Below are 14,319 nucleotides of genomic sequence, written 5' to 3' on the forward strand. Positions count from 1 at the left end.
TGCGCTTTTAGCAAAATAGCAGCCGGAAGTTGTCATGTTTTATGTTAACATCAGCGGCAAGAGCAGCGGAAGAAGCAGCAGCAGCAGCAGCATCAAAGAGTGTGAGTGCAAAAGAGAGGCACAATGTTATGTGAGCACCTCCGTTCTCCCGCTTCGTCCACGCCATTACCTTCCTCTTCCACTTCCTCTTCCTCTTCCCCCGGCAGTCATGAATTTTGCATGCGCCAGCAGAATTGCAAAATTATAATTAGGCAACTGAAACTGTAACTGAGACAGAGACAGAAAAAGAGAGAGATAGAGAGAGAGTATAAAAGAGAGCTGACACAGGGACACTGGGCAATAACTATCCAACAGTGCCTTACTCCCTTGCCCTCTGCTCTATATTTCTCCGTCTCTTTGCTGCATCTATTTTAATATGTGTCCCAGCTTCTTCTTCTTCTGCGTGTTCCTTTTGCTGTTTGAAGTCCACGCACGTTCGCGCATAAAGTTCATTTTATTAGCTGACGTTTCCCACTCCACTCCACTCCACTCCTCTCTTTTGCTCCTTTACTCACTCACTCGCTGTCCTGCTCTCGCTCCTACTCGTGCTAGTCTGTTCAGCTTGCGTTCATTTCGTTTTTGCATTCTGCTGCCATTTCTAATCTGCGACGCAAGTTCGTGCGCATTGTTAAACAGTGTGACCAGCCGCCTGATAGGTGGCTAATTTTGAGATCCGCAATAACGACTTTATGTATGTCTATCACAAATACATGCAAAAACAATGAAAATAATTCAATTTTATTATTGTTATTTATAAGTTGCATTATTAAATAACTTATAGCTAATAATATATATATTTAATTAAAATCAATTCCAGCAAACGATCTTCAGCTGGTATTTAAATACATCGCATGTATGCCGCTTTTTAATTTGCATAGCATGGTCACACTGTTCGCGTTTTAGTCTGATTAGCAAAGTGCAAAATTTGGCTGCTCTTCCTTTCCCATTCTACTTCAAATTTTTTTCTATTGCTTATGCGTAATAACTTTTAGTTGAGTGCCACGCCCCTAGTCGGGGGCAAATAAATATTCAATTGCAAATGGCTGACAGGTGGGCAGGAGGAACAAGAGAAGGTAGAAGATACATACATAAACACATACATATATAGATATGTGTAAGTGTGTGTATCCCGCTGCCGAATGGACGCGTTCAAATTGCAAATTGCGCTCGTTTACAAGCGAAATAAATGCGCGCGCGCCTTGCCATTAGGCTAAGCCCCACTCCTGCCCACTCCCTCACATCTAGCGACCCCGTCCATTTGCCTGGTTAGAAAAATGAAGCGTCGTGCCGCAAAAGACAGTCAACCGGCACTTGGTCGGGCAGAGCGGGTGTGGGGCGATGGCATTTTTGTGTTGCGTGCCTTTTGGGCGCATAATTAGATAAGCAGCGCAATGTCTAGCCAAGCCCCGCTTGGTCCCCTCTCACGCCACGCCCCTGTGGAGCAGGCAGACAATGTCACAACAAGTCGCTGACAGATGACGCGTCATAAAAGCTGAGACGACGACTCCGACTCCGACGCCAACGGCAACAACGGCGCCAGCAGCGGGCAGCAACAATGCAAATGTCTGAGGTTAGGATCGTTCATGCCAAAGGCGCAACTCGTGGAAGTTGTTGTTGCTGCTGTTGGTGGGAACTGGCATTTGGGATGGCTGTGGCCGGGCGGGAGAGCGTCGCGAACGAAGCACAACATGCAATTATACGCAATCAACATAAATCATTCAAATTGCCACGCAAAAAGCGAAATGTACACTTTGAATGTGGCCAAAGTAAAAACTGAAGCAGGCCAGCGTCGAAAGTAAACAGAAAACAGAGAAAAGAAGATGGCGCCGCGCAAGCAGAGCGAGAGAAAATAGAGAGCAGCTGGCCAAGGCATGCACCAACTTAAATACCCTAACGGACAAGCGTGTGGCATTATTTATTACCAAAAAGTATTTAATTTGTATTTAAATACTGTATAATTGTAGGTAAGTTTTAACATATTATTTAGAGTATATACATACATTCATATTTATTTCTGTTTTTTTTTTTTTTTTTTTCGATGTTTAGCGACAGCAGCATAGCACCCGAAGCAAAGGGTATACGATAAAAGCAGAAAAAGAAACTGAAAAGCAAAAGGAGCAGCAGGCAGCAGCAGAGGCAGCGGACAGGGAGCAAGCAGCAAGGAGGGATGGGCTAATTTGCAATTGAAATGCCTAAGCCAAGACAAATTTGGTGCGCGCATAAGGTTGGGCGCAACAAAGCAGAAAAGAAGGTGAAAGCACAGACGTGTGAAGAGTAAAGAGCAGGTGGATAGAGGACAACGCAGGACAATACAAAATGGGGCACGACCGCATTACGCATACGCCGCGTTGTCAACAATTTAATGGCGCGCATGTATATGTGCGCGTCTGTATGTGTGTGTGCGTGTGTGTGCTGTTGCTGCTGTTGCTGTTCGCTCAGTCAGGTAACTGACAAATGCGACAAGCGCACGTGATCACGGGCCAAGGACAAGTTTGTCCGGTTGAATCTCGATGGCAGAGCAACGAACAGTTTTGTAACCAACTGCCTTCAGCAGGCTATCGGCCCCAACTATTGTGGTCCAATCATCAGAGAATTTGGTCTATGAATTGCTTTCCACAGGGCCAAATTGAAGCACGTCCGTATGCAACCTTGAGAAATAAAAAGTATTACATGCGATTCATAAAGTCAAATAACTGAAAGTATGATGAAATTTACTCTAATGGAATTCAACAAAAAACAAACCTAAACCCAGCGCTTAAATAGATAAATAGAACTCGCAGAACATTACAAATTTATAAACGAATTCATTTGCATGTATAGAAATTTGAGAATGTACTAAGTCAACATTTTTGTCATGTTAACAACATATATTTGCGTAAGCCCTGCATTACACACCCCAATATTATTAACCGGGAATTATTGTATCATTCCCAGCATACTTGTCATTATAATTTTAATAAACATAGTTATTGTCGTTGTAAATTTCAAAGTCATCGCCATTATAATTCTCAGAAATGAAAATCAACCAAATTTAGAAAGCTTATATAAAAACTCAATTGTCAATATTATTATATAATAGATTTGGAGTTACATAGTTATTAAATTTAGTACATGGACTGCTCTCATTAAATTTATAAAAACCACGCTTAAGAACCAACTCGAAAATATTTGCCAACTTGTATACTTCTATAGAATTTCCAACTAAATCAAAATTGCTTGCATGAAAGACGGAAAAGAAACTATATACATATATCTAAATCTATATATGCGTATATAACTATATATGTATGTAGAAGATGGAAACTTGAAATTTTAGCTTGATTTGTTCTAATCGAAGAAGAGGTCTTCTGCCTGTCTATATATTAATGTAAACGCGCCTGTGTCTAACATCTGATAAACTACTACTAACAGATAAGCTAACAATGATTTTCGTACATATATCTAAGGGAATCATATGCACATGCGGAATTTAATATCGAAACTTTGAACTTTGGCTTAATTTTCGAACTGTTGTCATTTTTTGCGTGAATCTGCTTGCTGTGGTTGCTGTCTAAGCTATCGATAGGTTTTCGTTGTGTTCGTGTATTAGTGTGGTGGCAGTTTCGAGGCTTCAAGCAGAGGGAGCAGTCATAGAAAGGTGACAGACGCCGACAGCGAGCGACTCCTCGGATATCAGTCAAATAGACTGGGCTCCTGATCATCAATGGGCGAGCCAAAGAGGTGCGCCAGCGTTAGCTGCGTATAGGCAATGACTGCCGCCGGGCATAGGGCCAATGCCTCCTCTAAGGTTACCCACTTGGAGATCTCATCGCCCGGACATACCACATGCATATAGACGATATCATCCATTACCGTATGGCTAATGATGGCCATTGGGCTGCTGTGACCGTTCGCATTAGTCAGCGTCGTTGGATTCAGATTGATAACCATCTGCGGGCGAGAGAGGGCGAGCATGAGGATGGACAGAGCTAGCGAGGCAGTTAGTGAGCGAGACAGAACTTACTTTAAAATAGAACGAAATTCCCGATCCTGAATTTAGCTCGTCCTGGGTGAGCTAATTGAAGGGGTTTGCGGTGTTCTCCAGGTGTATCTTTACGTATCTGTTGCTCAAGAGGACTCACAACTCTTGTTCTATCCCTCTCACTCTTACTCTTACTCCCTCTTTCTCTCTCTCTCTCTCTCTCTCTCTCTCTCTCTCTATCCCACTATTTCTCACTTTCTCTTTCACAGGCTCCTACTCACACACACTCTCTGTCTCTATATCACTCTTCCCATTTACCACTCGCCGCTCTAGAATCGGAAAGGGGCCTGGGAGGGGAGTGGTTGCTCTTGCTGCCTTCTCTAATGGTACTTCACTTAAAATCTCTTTGACTACTTGCGACTTTCTGTTTTTGATGTGTAGATTATAATTTAAGTATATGTATGTTCAGTGAAATTCATTTAGCCTGACTGAATCTGTAATCCTAAAAGGCTACTACGCATCAGTTTCCATAAAAACAAGCTTTTATTTATCGATAGATATCGAAGAACGAAGAAAGATCAAGGCGGAAATAGTGACAGTAGAGAGGGAATGCGAGAGAACAAATAGAATAAAAAATTAGAGATAAAGTGAAATGACAGATGAGAAGAAAGCAGTAGAGAAAATGAGAGAGAGAGAGAGAGAGAGAGAGAGAGAGAGATAGGGAGATATATAAAAAGCGATATATAGAGATATTATCAAACTTAAGCTGTTTTCAATGCAGTTTTGGTCTGAGCTAACTGAGCTTTGCTTAGCCAATTCTGACTCGGCCAATAGAAATAGAATTCGATTCAATTCAATTTTCAAATGAAATTTTAAAATTTCAGTTGTGCAGTAAAAGGAAAAGCGTTAACTGATTTTCATAACGAGCGAAAATCCGCTTCTGACTTCCTTTGGCAAATCATTAAATTGAAGGCATTCGCGAGGTGTATGACGGCGGAAAAGTAGGCGTGGCATGGGTAGTTTTGCTCGATAAAAGCCAAACGGCTTGCAACTGCCTTTCACTTTTCACACACTCTGCAATTAATTTCCGTTTGATTGTTTCAGTTGACTGCAGTGCAGTCACGCCCCCAACGCCTCCTAATGCAGCTTAATGGCATTTGGTGTATGTTTCGTCTATCTGTCTGTGTGTGTGTGTGTGTGTGTGTGTGTGTGTGTGTGTGTGTGTGTGTGTGTGTGTGTGTGTGTGATTTACGCGCTGCATTTGCTGCCATAAATAAAGCGCTAAACACAGCAGTCGGCGCGTTGGAGGCGGAGCCGGGGGGGGGCGTGGCTGGGCGCCATTGCCATTGTCGACAAGTTGGTCCTGTGACTTTCATTTGTGCAGTTCATTTGTTGCCCGCAACAGCAGCAACAGCAGTAGCAGTAGCAACAACAACAACAACATGGGACCCAGAGATACCCGGCTCATGCTTCCTGCCATTTCCTACGGCTGCCTCCTGCGTCCTGCCTAACTTATAAGCAACCATGTTTATTGCTTCTCCATTGTTGTCTTTGGCTAATTGCTGATGCAGCAACAACAGCAGCAACAACAGCAACAACAACAGCAACAACAACAAACTAACTAGCAACAATTGCTCCCAGGCCATCGATTTTGATTCAATGCTGCAAGAAATAAAGTTTGAACAATTTTAAGGACGCAATTTGTGGCAACTGTCAGTTGCATGCATACATGCGGCATGCGCACAGAATGGGCGAGCGTAAACGGCAGCAGGGTGGCTCATGGAATTGAATAATCGCACCGAGTGTAGCACACTTTCGAGGGCAGCCATGAAAAATGGCGTACAAATTGTAAAATTTCACATCGAAAGCCCCACTTGAGTCCAGTTGAAAGCGATTTAACTTTCGTAGAGAAAGAAAAGGAGGAAGAGAAGAGAGAAGAAGAAGAGAGACAGAGCGTCTCTCTCTCTTTCTCTATGTATATTGTCGAATATTAAATGGGCTTCAGTAATCGTTCCTGAGGGAAACTATTGATAGATAGACATGATGAGTCTTAGTCATGTCTATTACACTTGAAAAGCTGATTGATTAAGAGATTGAATGACGAATTGGCCTATGGAGTGACGGACTAACTGATTGAGAGATTGGCTAGCTGATAGATGAAATGATTGACTGACTGATTGAAAGATTGGCTGACTGATGGATAAAGTGATTGATTAAATGATTGAGAAATTTTCTGACTGATGGATAGAATGATTGACCGAATGATTGAGACATTGGCTGACTGATGCATAAAGTGATTGACTAGTGGAATGATGGATAGAATGATTGATTGATTGAGACATTGGCTGACTGATGGATAGAATGATTGACTGAGTGATTGAGACATTTTCTGACTGATGGATAGAATGATTAACCGACTGATTAAGACATTGACTGACTGATCTATTAAGTGACTGACTAAAGGAATGTTGGATATACTGATTGACTGAATGATTGAGCGATTGGCAAACATATGGACAGAAGGTTTGTTTAATGGAATAATGGATAAAATGATTGACAGAATTATTGAGACGTTGCCCAGCTGATGGAAGGAATTATTGACTGAGTGATTGAAAGATCGGCTGACTAATAAATAGAGTGATTGACTATATGATTAAGAGATGGCCTGATTGATAGATAGCATGATTTACTGACTGATCGATAGAGTGATTAATAAACTGTTTGAATAAATGGCTTGACTATCGTTTTGCCAAAATATAAACATCTGAATGATTGATTGATTGATTGATTGCGCAATTGACTTCGCTGACGGCTACACTATTGATACAACTACTTTAACCGATTGACGGCCTGACTGTACGGCAGGACAGCAATTAAACGAACGTGCAGCTCATATGTGATTGACTTGCCTTCAAGCTAAAGACATATATTACACAAAACTGGAACTCGACCTGAGTACAAAATACATCGGATACTTGTGCCTGTCATGCCATCGCAGCTGTTGGTTAATAAAGAAGCTAGCTAACTGGCTAAGCTGTCGCTCTCGCCGGCATGAGTCGGCGAAAATAGCCCGGCCTTTGTTATGCAGCAAGTATATATTATGTCTTTTAGGGTGACACTTCGAAATTAACATAATAAACGTGGTCCAGCCCGAAGAGACAAACGACGCGATTTTCGTCGAGTCATTGGAAGCAAAACTGATTTTCGATATTTGATGCGGCACATGCGAGGGAGGCAGCTGCCACAGCTGCCACACCATGGGGCACACACACACAGAACATCCTTTGCACCGTGCTGCGAGTTGCCCTTTGACGAGTCTTAATTAAGACATCGTTACGCGCCATTTTCCGTGCTCTGCTGATGGCATGACAATCGAAGTTTTGGCTTACACACACACACACACGTACAGGCACACATACACACACATACACACCCATGCCTGTTTAAACGTAGATGTCTATTTGGCATTTGGTAGCTGAAGCGTTTGACGTGCATAATTAAAATTGCACATGTGAGTGAGAAGCGCGTAGAGAGGCAGCCAAAAGGCGAAGCCATCGCGGCTTATAATGAGCCGCCTCGTTGACGCTGCAAATGCGTTAAATCTTCATGAAACATATTTGACAGCCAAGATTCCAGAGACAAAAGCGAAGCAGGCTGTGGAGGAAGCAGACGTTGAGCTGCTTGGCTGCTTGGCTGCATTCATTGCCTTTGCCTTGGATAGCACATAGCGACTTGGCTTCACATCCGCTTCAAGCGTTCCATCCGTCGACACATCCGTCGCCTAGCTGGCACATCCGCCTGCAGCTGCAGCCGGCAGCTGACTTCATCCAGGTGCCTGGCCAAGCGTAAGATATTGGCAACCACAATGCAAACGCCATGCCAAGCACTAGTCTCAGACACTGCCACAAGCACACCGACACACCACCCATCATCCACCATCCATCGGCCCACCGCCCTCTTCTGCGGCGATAGCTGGGCAATTTATTGCCAGCTTGAGCCAAGGTTCAGCTCGCATGCAAACTGTTCCCACAAAGCACTGAATCGACAGACACCTCAAAGTTAAGCTGCACCTAATCGAGCATTTCCCGATGCATTCAACTGTTCTCGAATGCACACACAAACTGTTCCCAAGTGATAGGGTTTCTATTTAAGTAGCAATTCATGAATACATCTCAACCGAATAACTCTTCTCCTTCCCATTCTCATTCTGTTCCTAATTAACGCTCTCCAAGCGTTTGCTTTAGTCTCCCACAAATGTGTTCTCAGTTTACCTGTTCTCAGTGTATCATTGCCTGTTCGTGTTCCATTTTACAGAACTTTTTCTGAGTCGTTGTTTTATATGAAACTAATTGTTCCCAAACTCCTCATTAACTCTTCCCAAGTATAGATAATTTGGTGTTAAACAAAATATAACTCAAATAAGGTCATTAATTTGTGTGAAAAGCTGTCTTGACTTTTTTACAGTGAAAATCTGTTCCCACTCCAGCTCATTATTCCATTATTTGTTTAAATTTAACCTAGAAAGCACAGATTATGTAAGATACACTCTGATAGCATTCACATTTTTATCGAGCTATGCTTTGACATGTGCTATCGAGCAAGATAATCGATAACTTAACTAGGATCTAAATATAAATCGCACAAAATATCAAAGCCTTAAATCGTATCATTATGATGTACTAGAACATAATTTCAATCGATAACATTAATTTCAGATATTTAGCTATATTATCGATAATAGCGTGATGAAAGCATCCCTAATAGCTATCGATCGAGATAATTGATAATCCAACTAGTCATAACTCATAGTCCAATAATTTCAATCGATATCACTAATTTCATATATCTAGCTACATTATCGATAAAAGCTATGAAAGCATCTCAAACAGCTATCGATCAAGATAATCGATAATCCAACTAGGTTCTATAAATATATGCCAGGTGAAAAATTAAAGTCACAAATCGTAGTACTAGAACATAATTTCAATCGGTAACACTAATTACAGATATCTATCTATATTATCGACAATAGTTATGTAAGCATCTCAAACAGTTATCGATAACTATTTGACATACATGCATATAACCCCAATTCAGACCTAAGAGTAAGAGCAATTATATTCACCGAAAACAATTCGTTCTGATGCCATCAGCCCCAAGCAAGATGTGAGCGCGTAACTTTGTTGAGCTATGGGTGGCAGCACTCTGAAACTGTTGCTCAACACTTGTTCGTGTTGAAAGAGTGTTGATAAACACTTTAACTAGCTGCTGAAATGCATGTGCGAGTCGCTTTATTTAGTTGACTGCACTATGCAAAAGTCTTGCCATGCAGAGACGTGTCTGTGACTGCGACCCTCTGCACGGGCCCCAACACCCCCAACGCCCCAAGCCCCAAGCCCCCCAACCCCGCCACTTGACACTTGGCAAGTTCGCTGGCAGGTAGCTGCTACCTCCACATACATATACAATATATATATATGTATGTATATGTATATATATGTATATTTGTGGAGCGAAGCGCCTACAAAGGTCAGGCAGAACAAGTTCAACGACTGACACAAATATTTGCCAGGTTCACCTCTTTGTTATTGCTGCTTGGGGCCGGGGAGGTGGCTTTGATGTGAAGGAGGTGGAAGTGGTCTGGTTGGGTTTTAGGTTTTAGGTTTTAGGCTAGTTGCAGCCACAGACAAAACAAGCAGAACGAACGAACGAACAACAACAACAACAACAACACAGCCCAGCAGCAACATAAACAATTTATGCACAACGAGCTGCTCCATCAATGGACAATGGCTGCTTGCTGGTGGGAGACGTGGGAAGGGGGCTGCGGGGCTGCGGGGCTACTTAGGTTGGGTTAGGTGGCAAAAAGGGTTCAGACTTGGCTGCAGTTTGCCAACTTTTAGCTTTGCTTGTTAGTTTAGTGTAAACAAGTCGGTTTGGGGGGCAGACGCCGGACGGTGGGCGGGGCCACGTATAAACAAACAAAAGAGACCTCACAATAACAAAAAAGAAGAGGATAAAGCAAAGGAGAGAAGTGCAGCAATCTGATGCAAGAAAACGTCGTATTAGATATATACCCTATAGAAATTAGAAAAGCCAAAAATTGTTTTCACTTAATTTTCACGCGTTTCTGTGAAAAGGGAATTTTATGAAATTTTTGTAAAAAAAAAAAATATATATATATATATATATATATATATATATATATATATATATATATATATATATATATATATATATATATATATATATATATATATATATATATATATATATATATATATATATATATATATATGTATATATCTATATATATATATATATATATATATATTTATTTATTTATTTTTGAAAAATAACTGACAAATAAAGATAAATTTCATTAAACTTCATTTTGAATTTACTTAAACAGCTAAATTAATTATAATTTTCAATTTACTTTTTGAAATGAAATGAAAATGAAAATTTGGAAAATTTATTCAAGAACTTAATCAGCAAGCTCTGAGCCACTGACTATTTATAGGGTATTCTAAAAAAAAAGGGTCTACAAAAGTGAGAAAAAAAAAACTGCGGGTCATTTGAATGCATGTTTAGATGGGCGTGGCAGGCGGTGGGTATGGTGGATTTGCGGTTTGGGGGCGTGCCGCACAGCATCAATGATAAGCAATGGACTGTAGCCACAGCCAAATGCTGGACGATGGTCAAAGCAGTCAGCAAACCGAAGAGCAGACAGAGGAGTGGAAGAAGTGGCAGAGGGAGCAGAAGCAGAATGAGAAGTAGGTGGAGGAGGTAGGGGAGGAGGAGGCGGCGGCGGAGCAGGAGCTGCAGGAGAAGGCAGCATTGGTAAATATTTAGCTCTCGGCTGCACTTGAGATTAACTTCCATACAGATGCACTCGACTATCGCATATGTGTGTGTGTCGGTGTGTGTGTGCAAGCACAACACAAACACACTCAAAAGTGAAAATGGAAAAAGTTTCAATGGTTTTATCATGTTTACTTTTATTTGTGTCACTGAGTGGTTGTATAAGCCACGGCTCGGACCAACGGCAGGACTCGTTGCCAGGCACACACATACACACACACACAGTGGCACACACACGCACACACATACATACAACACATACACGCTACGGCGTATGTTCAACACACTCCAGGGAGATCACTGACAGCCGTGAAGTGTTGCCCGCCTTGCCCTCTGGAGGGCCAAGTGACAGCGCAGGATTTCGATAAGGACAAAGGACACACAGCAAAGCAGAAGGGAACGGCCGGAACGTAGGAGGAAGCGATGCCAAGGAACAGTTACAGAAGGAGCTGTATAACAGCTGAAGCTGGAACTGCAGCTGGATTTGGAGTTGGAGCTAGAGCTGGGCCCAAGGACAATGAAAGATGCTGCTGTTGCTACAGCTACTCGTGTGAGCCAGCCGCTGCCATTGACCTAGAGCTGAGAGCGTGTTGCCAAGATGGAAACCGTATAACATGCATATATCGATAACTTTTGTTGCTATCGATAATAGCTCAACTGGGAACATATATACAATCAGTAGAAAACAAAAGAAAGGTAGAATCTCTCTCTCCCTCTCTCTGTCTCGCGCACTCTTTCTCTCTCGCTGTCATTCTCTTCCTCTCTGTCTCTTTCTCTCTCTCTCTCTCTCTCTCTCTCTCTTTAACCAAATTTATTTTAGATGATATATTAAATATTAATAGACGGAAAATAAGCATAAAAGTTCAACTTTTTCCAAATGAGGAATATAATTTTTATTTAGTGATATAGGAGTGCGTACATACGAAACATCGATAAGTCGATTTATTATCGATACAAAGTGCTATAAACAATTGCTAGCTATATACACATAATATAATCAGTAGAATTTGAATACATTTATGTTCATATATATCGCACTTATTGCCTACCCGTACAACTATCGCTTCGGCCCATCCCTAATCATCGAGTGCAGCGTCTCCTTGACTTTGACTGCAACTCAGACAGCCAGCGACTGAGCCCTCACGCTTAGTATCACATGCCTGGAAGCCATCGAACTGTGCATTGTGCCTAGCTAGCTCTGTCACCCTCTCCCCCTCTCAGCACCTTCTGGTGCAGCTGTTTAATAAACAGCTTAGCCGCAGCCAGGCCCGACAAACAGTGGAGACTGCCTAGAAGGGAGCGACCAAGTCTCAATGATTTCGCACAGTTTATGATCCTGGGCAAGTGCTTAAACTGCTGCTTCAGCTGCTCTTCTGCTCCGAGCTGAAGATGCGGTTAAGACTCTGCTTGCCTTTTTATGAGACACCCAAAGCCTGAACTTTATAATAAGAGCAAAACCCAGGAGATAATTGAACTTTGAAAGGCGGAAAACCAAAATGAAGGCTTGGAGCTATGGTATAATTATATAAAATCATAATAATAATTTAAATTATAATAATAATAATAATAATAATAATAATAATAATATAGATAATATTAAATGAGATTTTAAGCTCGCACTTGAGTGGAAAATTTCAGTTATTAGACTTGACTGCTTTTCCTATTAATATTAAAGATCTATGCTTTAACTATTCTTTCAAGCCCAAAGATTTAATTTACTCCAAAGTCTAGCTTAAGACCATTGTGATTCCAATATGATTCATTTCAGTTTCGGCTTAACAGCTTTTGAATCTCGAGTCTTCCAGATCTATTGTATAGCTTAAGCCCAACGATTCTATCGATCATGAAGTCCTGCCCGAATCCTTTTTGATTACATATGATTCATTTCAGCTCATACTTCTTAAGCTGGCCTTATCAACTTTTCAGCTTTTTCTATCGTTTAGCTTGAACACTTTCTCGACTGCTAAGATCAGCTTCAAACCTTTTTCGATTGTTGCTTTTGCTTCGCATATACCGAACACACACTAGCTCTGCATGCCCATTTCCAACACTACCCTTTGGGTTTTTTTTTAGCTCATCTCAACCTGTGGCTCACATCCATCTGCTGCAGCTGCATAATAGGCGCTGCTTTGCCTCGCTTTGGCTGCGAGCTCTGCTTGGTGCTTTTGTTGATTTTGGCATCGCCCGCATAGTGGTTCTCACTAATTAATGGGAAATACGCAACGCACCGCTCACCCCAGATACCCTGTACGAGCACTGCGATTCTACCTACACGTGTTGTACGCTTCCTTGCGTCTCTCTTTTCTTCTCTTTTGTTGTTGTTGTTGGCAGCATTGATTGGCGGTCGACTTCTATACCCTGTGATTGGAGATGAAGCAAGGAGAGAGAGAGGTTAATAAGGGTATTATTTCTATTGCTCAATGCTTGGCTTATCTAAAATATTTTTTTATATATTATTGTTTCTCGGTAAAAATCTGTTTTTAGTCATAAATATAGCTCAAAATGTCATTTAAGATAGTTGAAAATTTGATCAAAATATATCGATAAATAAAGAAGTTATACAACAGTTTAGCTACTGATCAGAGAGAAGCATAAAATAAGTTCAAAGTGAAAAAAACTTAATTATAGAGCAATAGGTATATATTTACAATCATATATAAGTATAGATGGATTAACATTTATACCTCACACATCACTTGGAGTCCTATTACAGGGTATTCACAGCAAGAAGCAAAGAAGAAGTTAACATAAGAGTGGCACTGCTGACCTTTTCTAATTGATATTCTCTATATATATTTACAATATTAACCATATCCGCTCAACAGCCTTAACCCACCATACAGGGTATATACTAGTCCAGCACTTTTACGCAATTTCTCTGTGGTTTCGCTTCGTTCATTGTTTTTTACCAGCCTTTGTGCTGCCTACTGCCTGGCGCTCTCGCAGCTAGCATCACGCCCCCACCACGCCCCGTCCCGCCGCCCTCAGCACACAGCACCCTAGTATTGTCTGGCTTTGGGTCCAAGGGGCTGGCTGTCAAGGGGTGCGACAAGTGTGCGATCAGAGATAAATGCGAGCATTTCCATTGTTGCCTTTTGTTATTTTCTTGCTGTTTACTCTGTTATTTCATCTTTTGTTTGGCCTTTTATCAAGTAATTAGTTCGACATGACACTGTACACACTCGTGTGTCTGTGTATGTGTGTGTGTGCCTTGGCAAAGGTCACCTGAGCGCTAGCAATCGCCCAAGATTAATTAAAAGCAAACAGCTTTATGATTTGCTCTCGCTTTAAGTAAAAGCTTTACTCAATTAGATTTTAATTGTGTTGCGTTTAATTTATGGAAAGTAGCACTTTTTCATATTTATACACCTATTTGCATGCATTGCTCCATTTCAGCGTCTTTTATGGCTTCACGGCCTTAAAGTTTTATCAACAGCTCTGGAAGCCTTTGAAGG

The 14,319-nt window shown here is 41.4% G+C and overlaps 1 protein-coding gene across 1 annotated transcript; it reads right to left on the reverse strand.

Moving 5' to 3' along the window:
* Positions 1-3,069: 3,069 nt before the first annotated feature.
* On the reverse strand, positions 3,070-4,520 carry LOC108618466 (uncharacterized). The gene is made up of 2 exons (XM_018014489.2): positions 4,043-4,520; positions 3,070-3,969 (listed from the first exon to the last, which is right to left on the reverse strand). Exon 2 carries the CDS (start codon positions 3,967-3,969, stop codon positions 3,712-3,714), a length of 258 nt encoding a protein of 85 aa, XP_017869978.1. The 5' UTR covers positions 4,043-4,520; the 3' UTR covers positions 3,070-3,711.
* Between the last annotated feature and the right edge of the window lie 9,799 nt (positions 4,521-14,319).

This window comes from Drosophila arizonae, chromosome X (genome assembly GCF_054131065.1).
Source record: "Drosophila arizonae isolate 15081-1271.41 chromosome X, UAZ_ARI_1.0, whole genome shotgun sequence".
In the NCBI taxonomy this organism is placed as follows: Eukaryota; Metazoa; Arthropoda; class Insecta; order Diptera; family Drosophilidae; genus Drosophila; species Drosophila arizonae.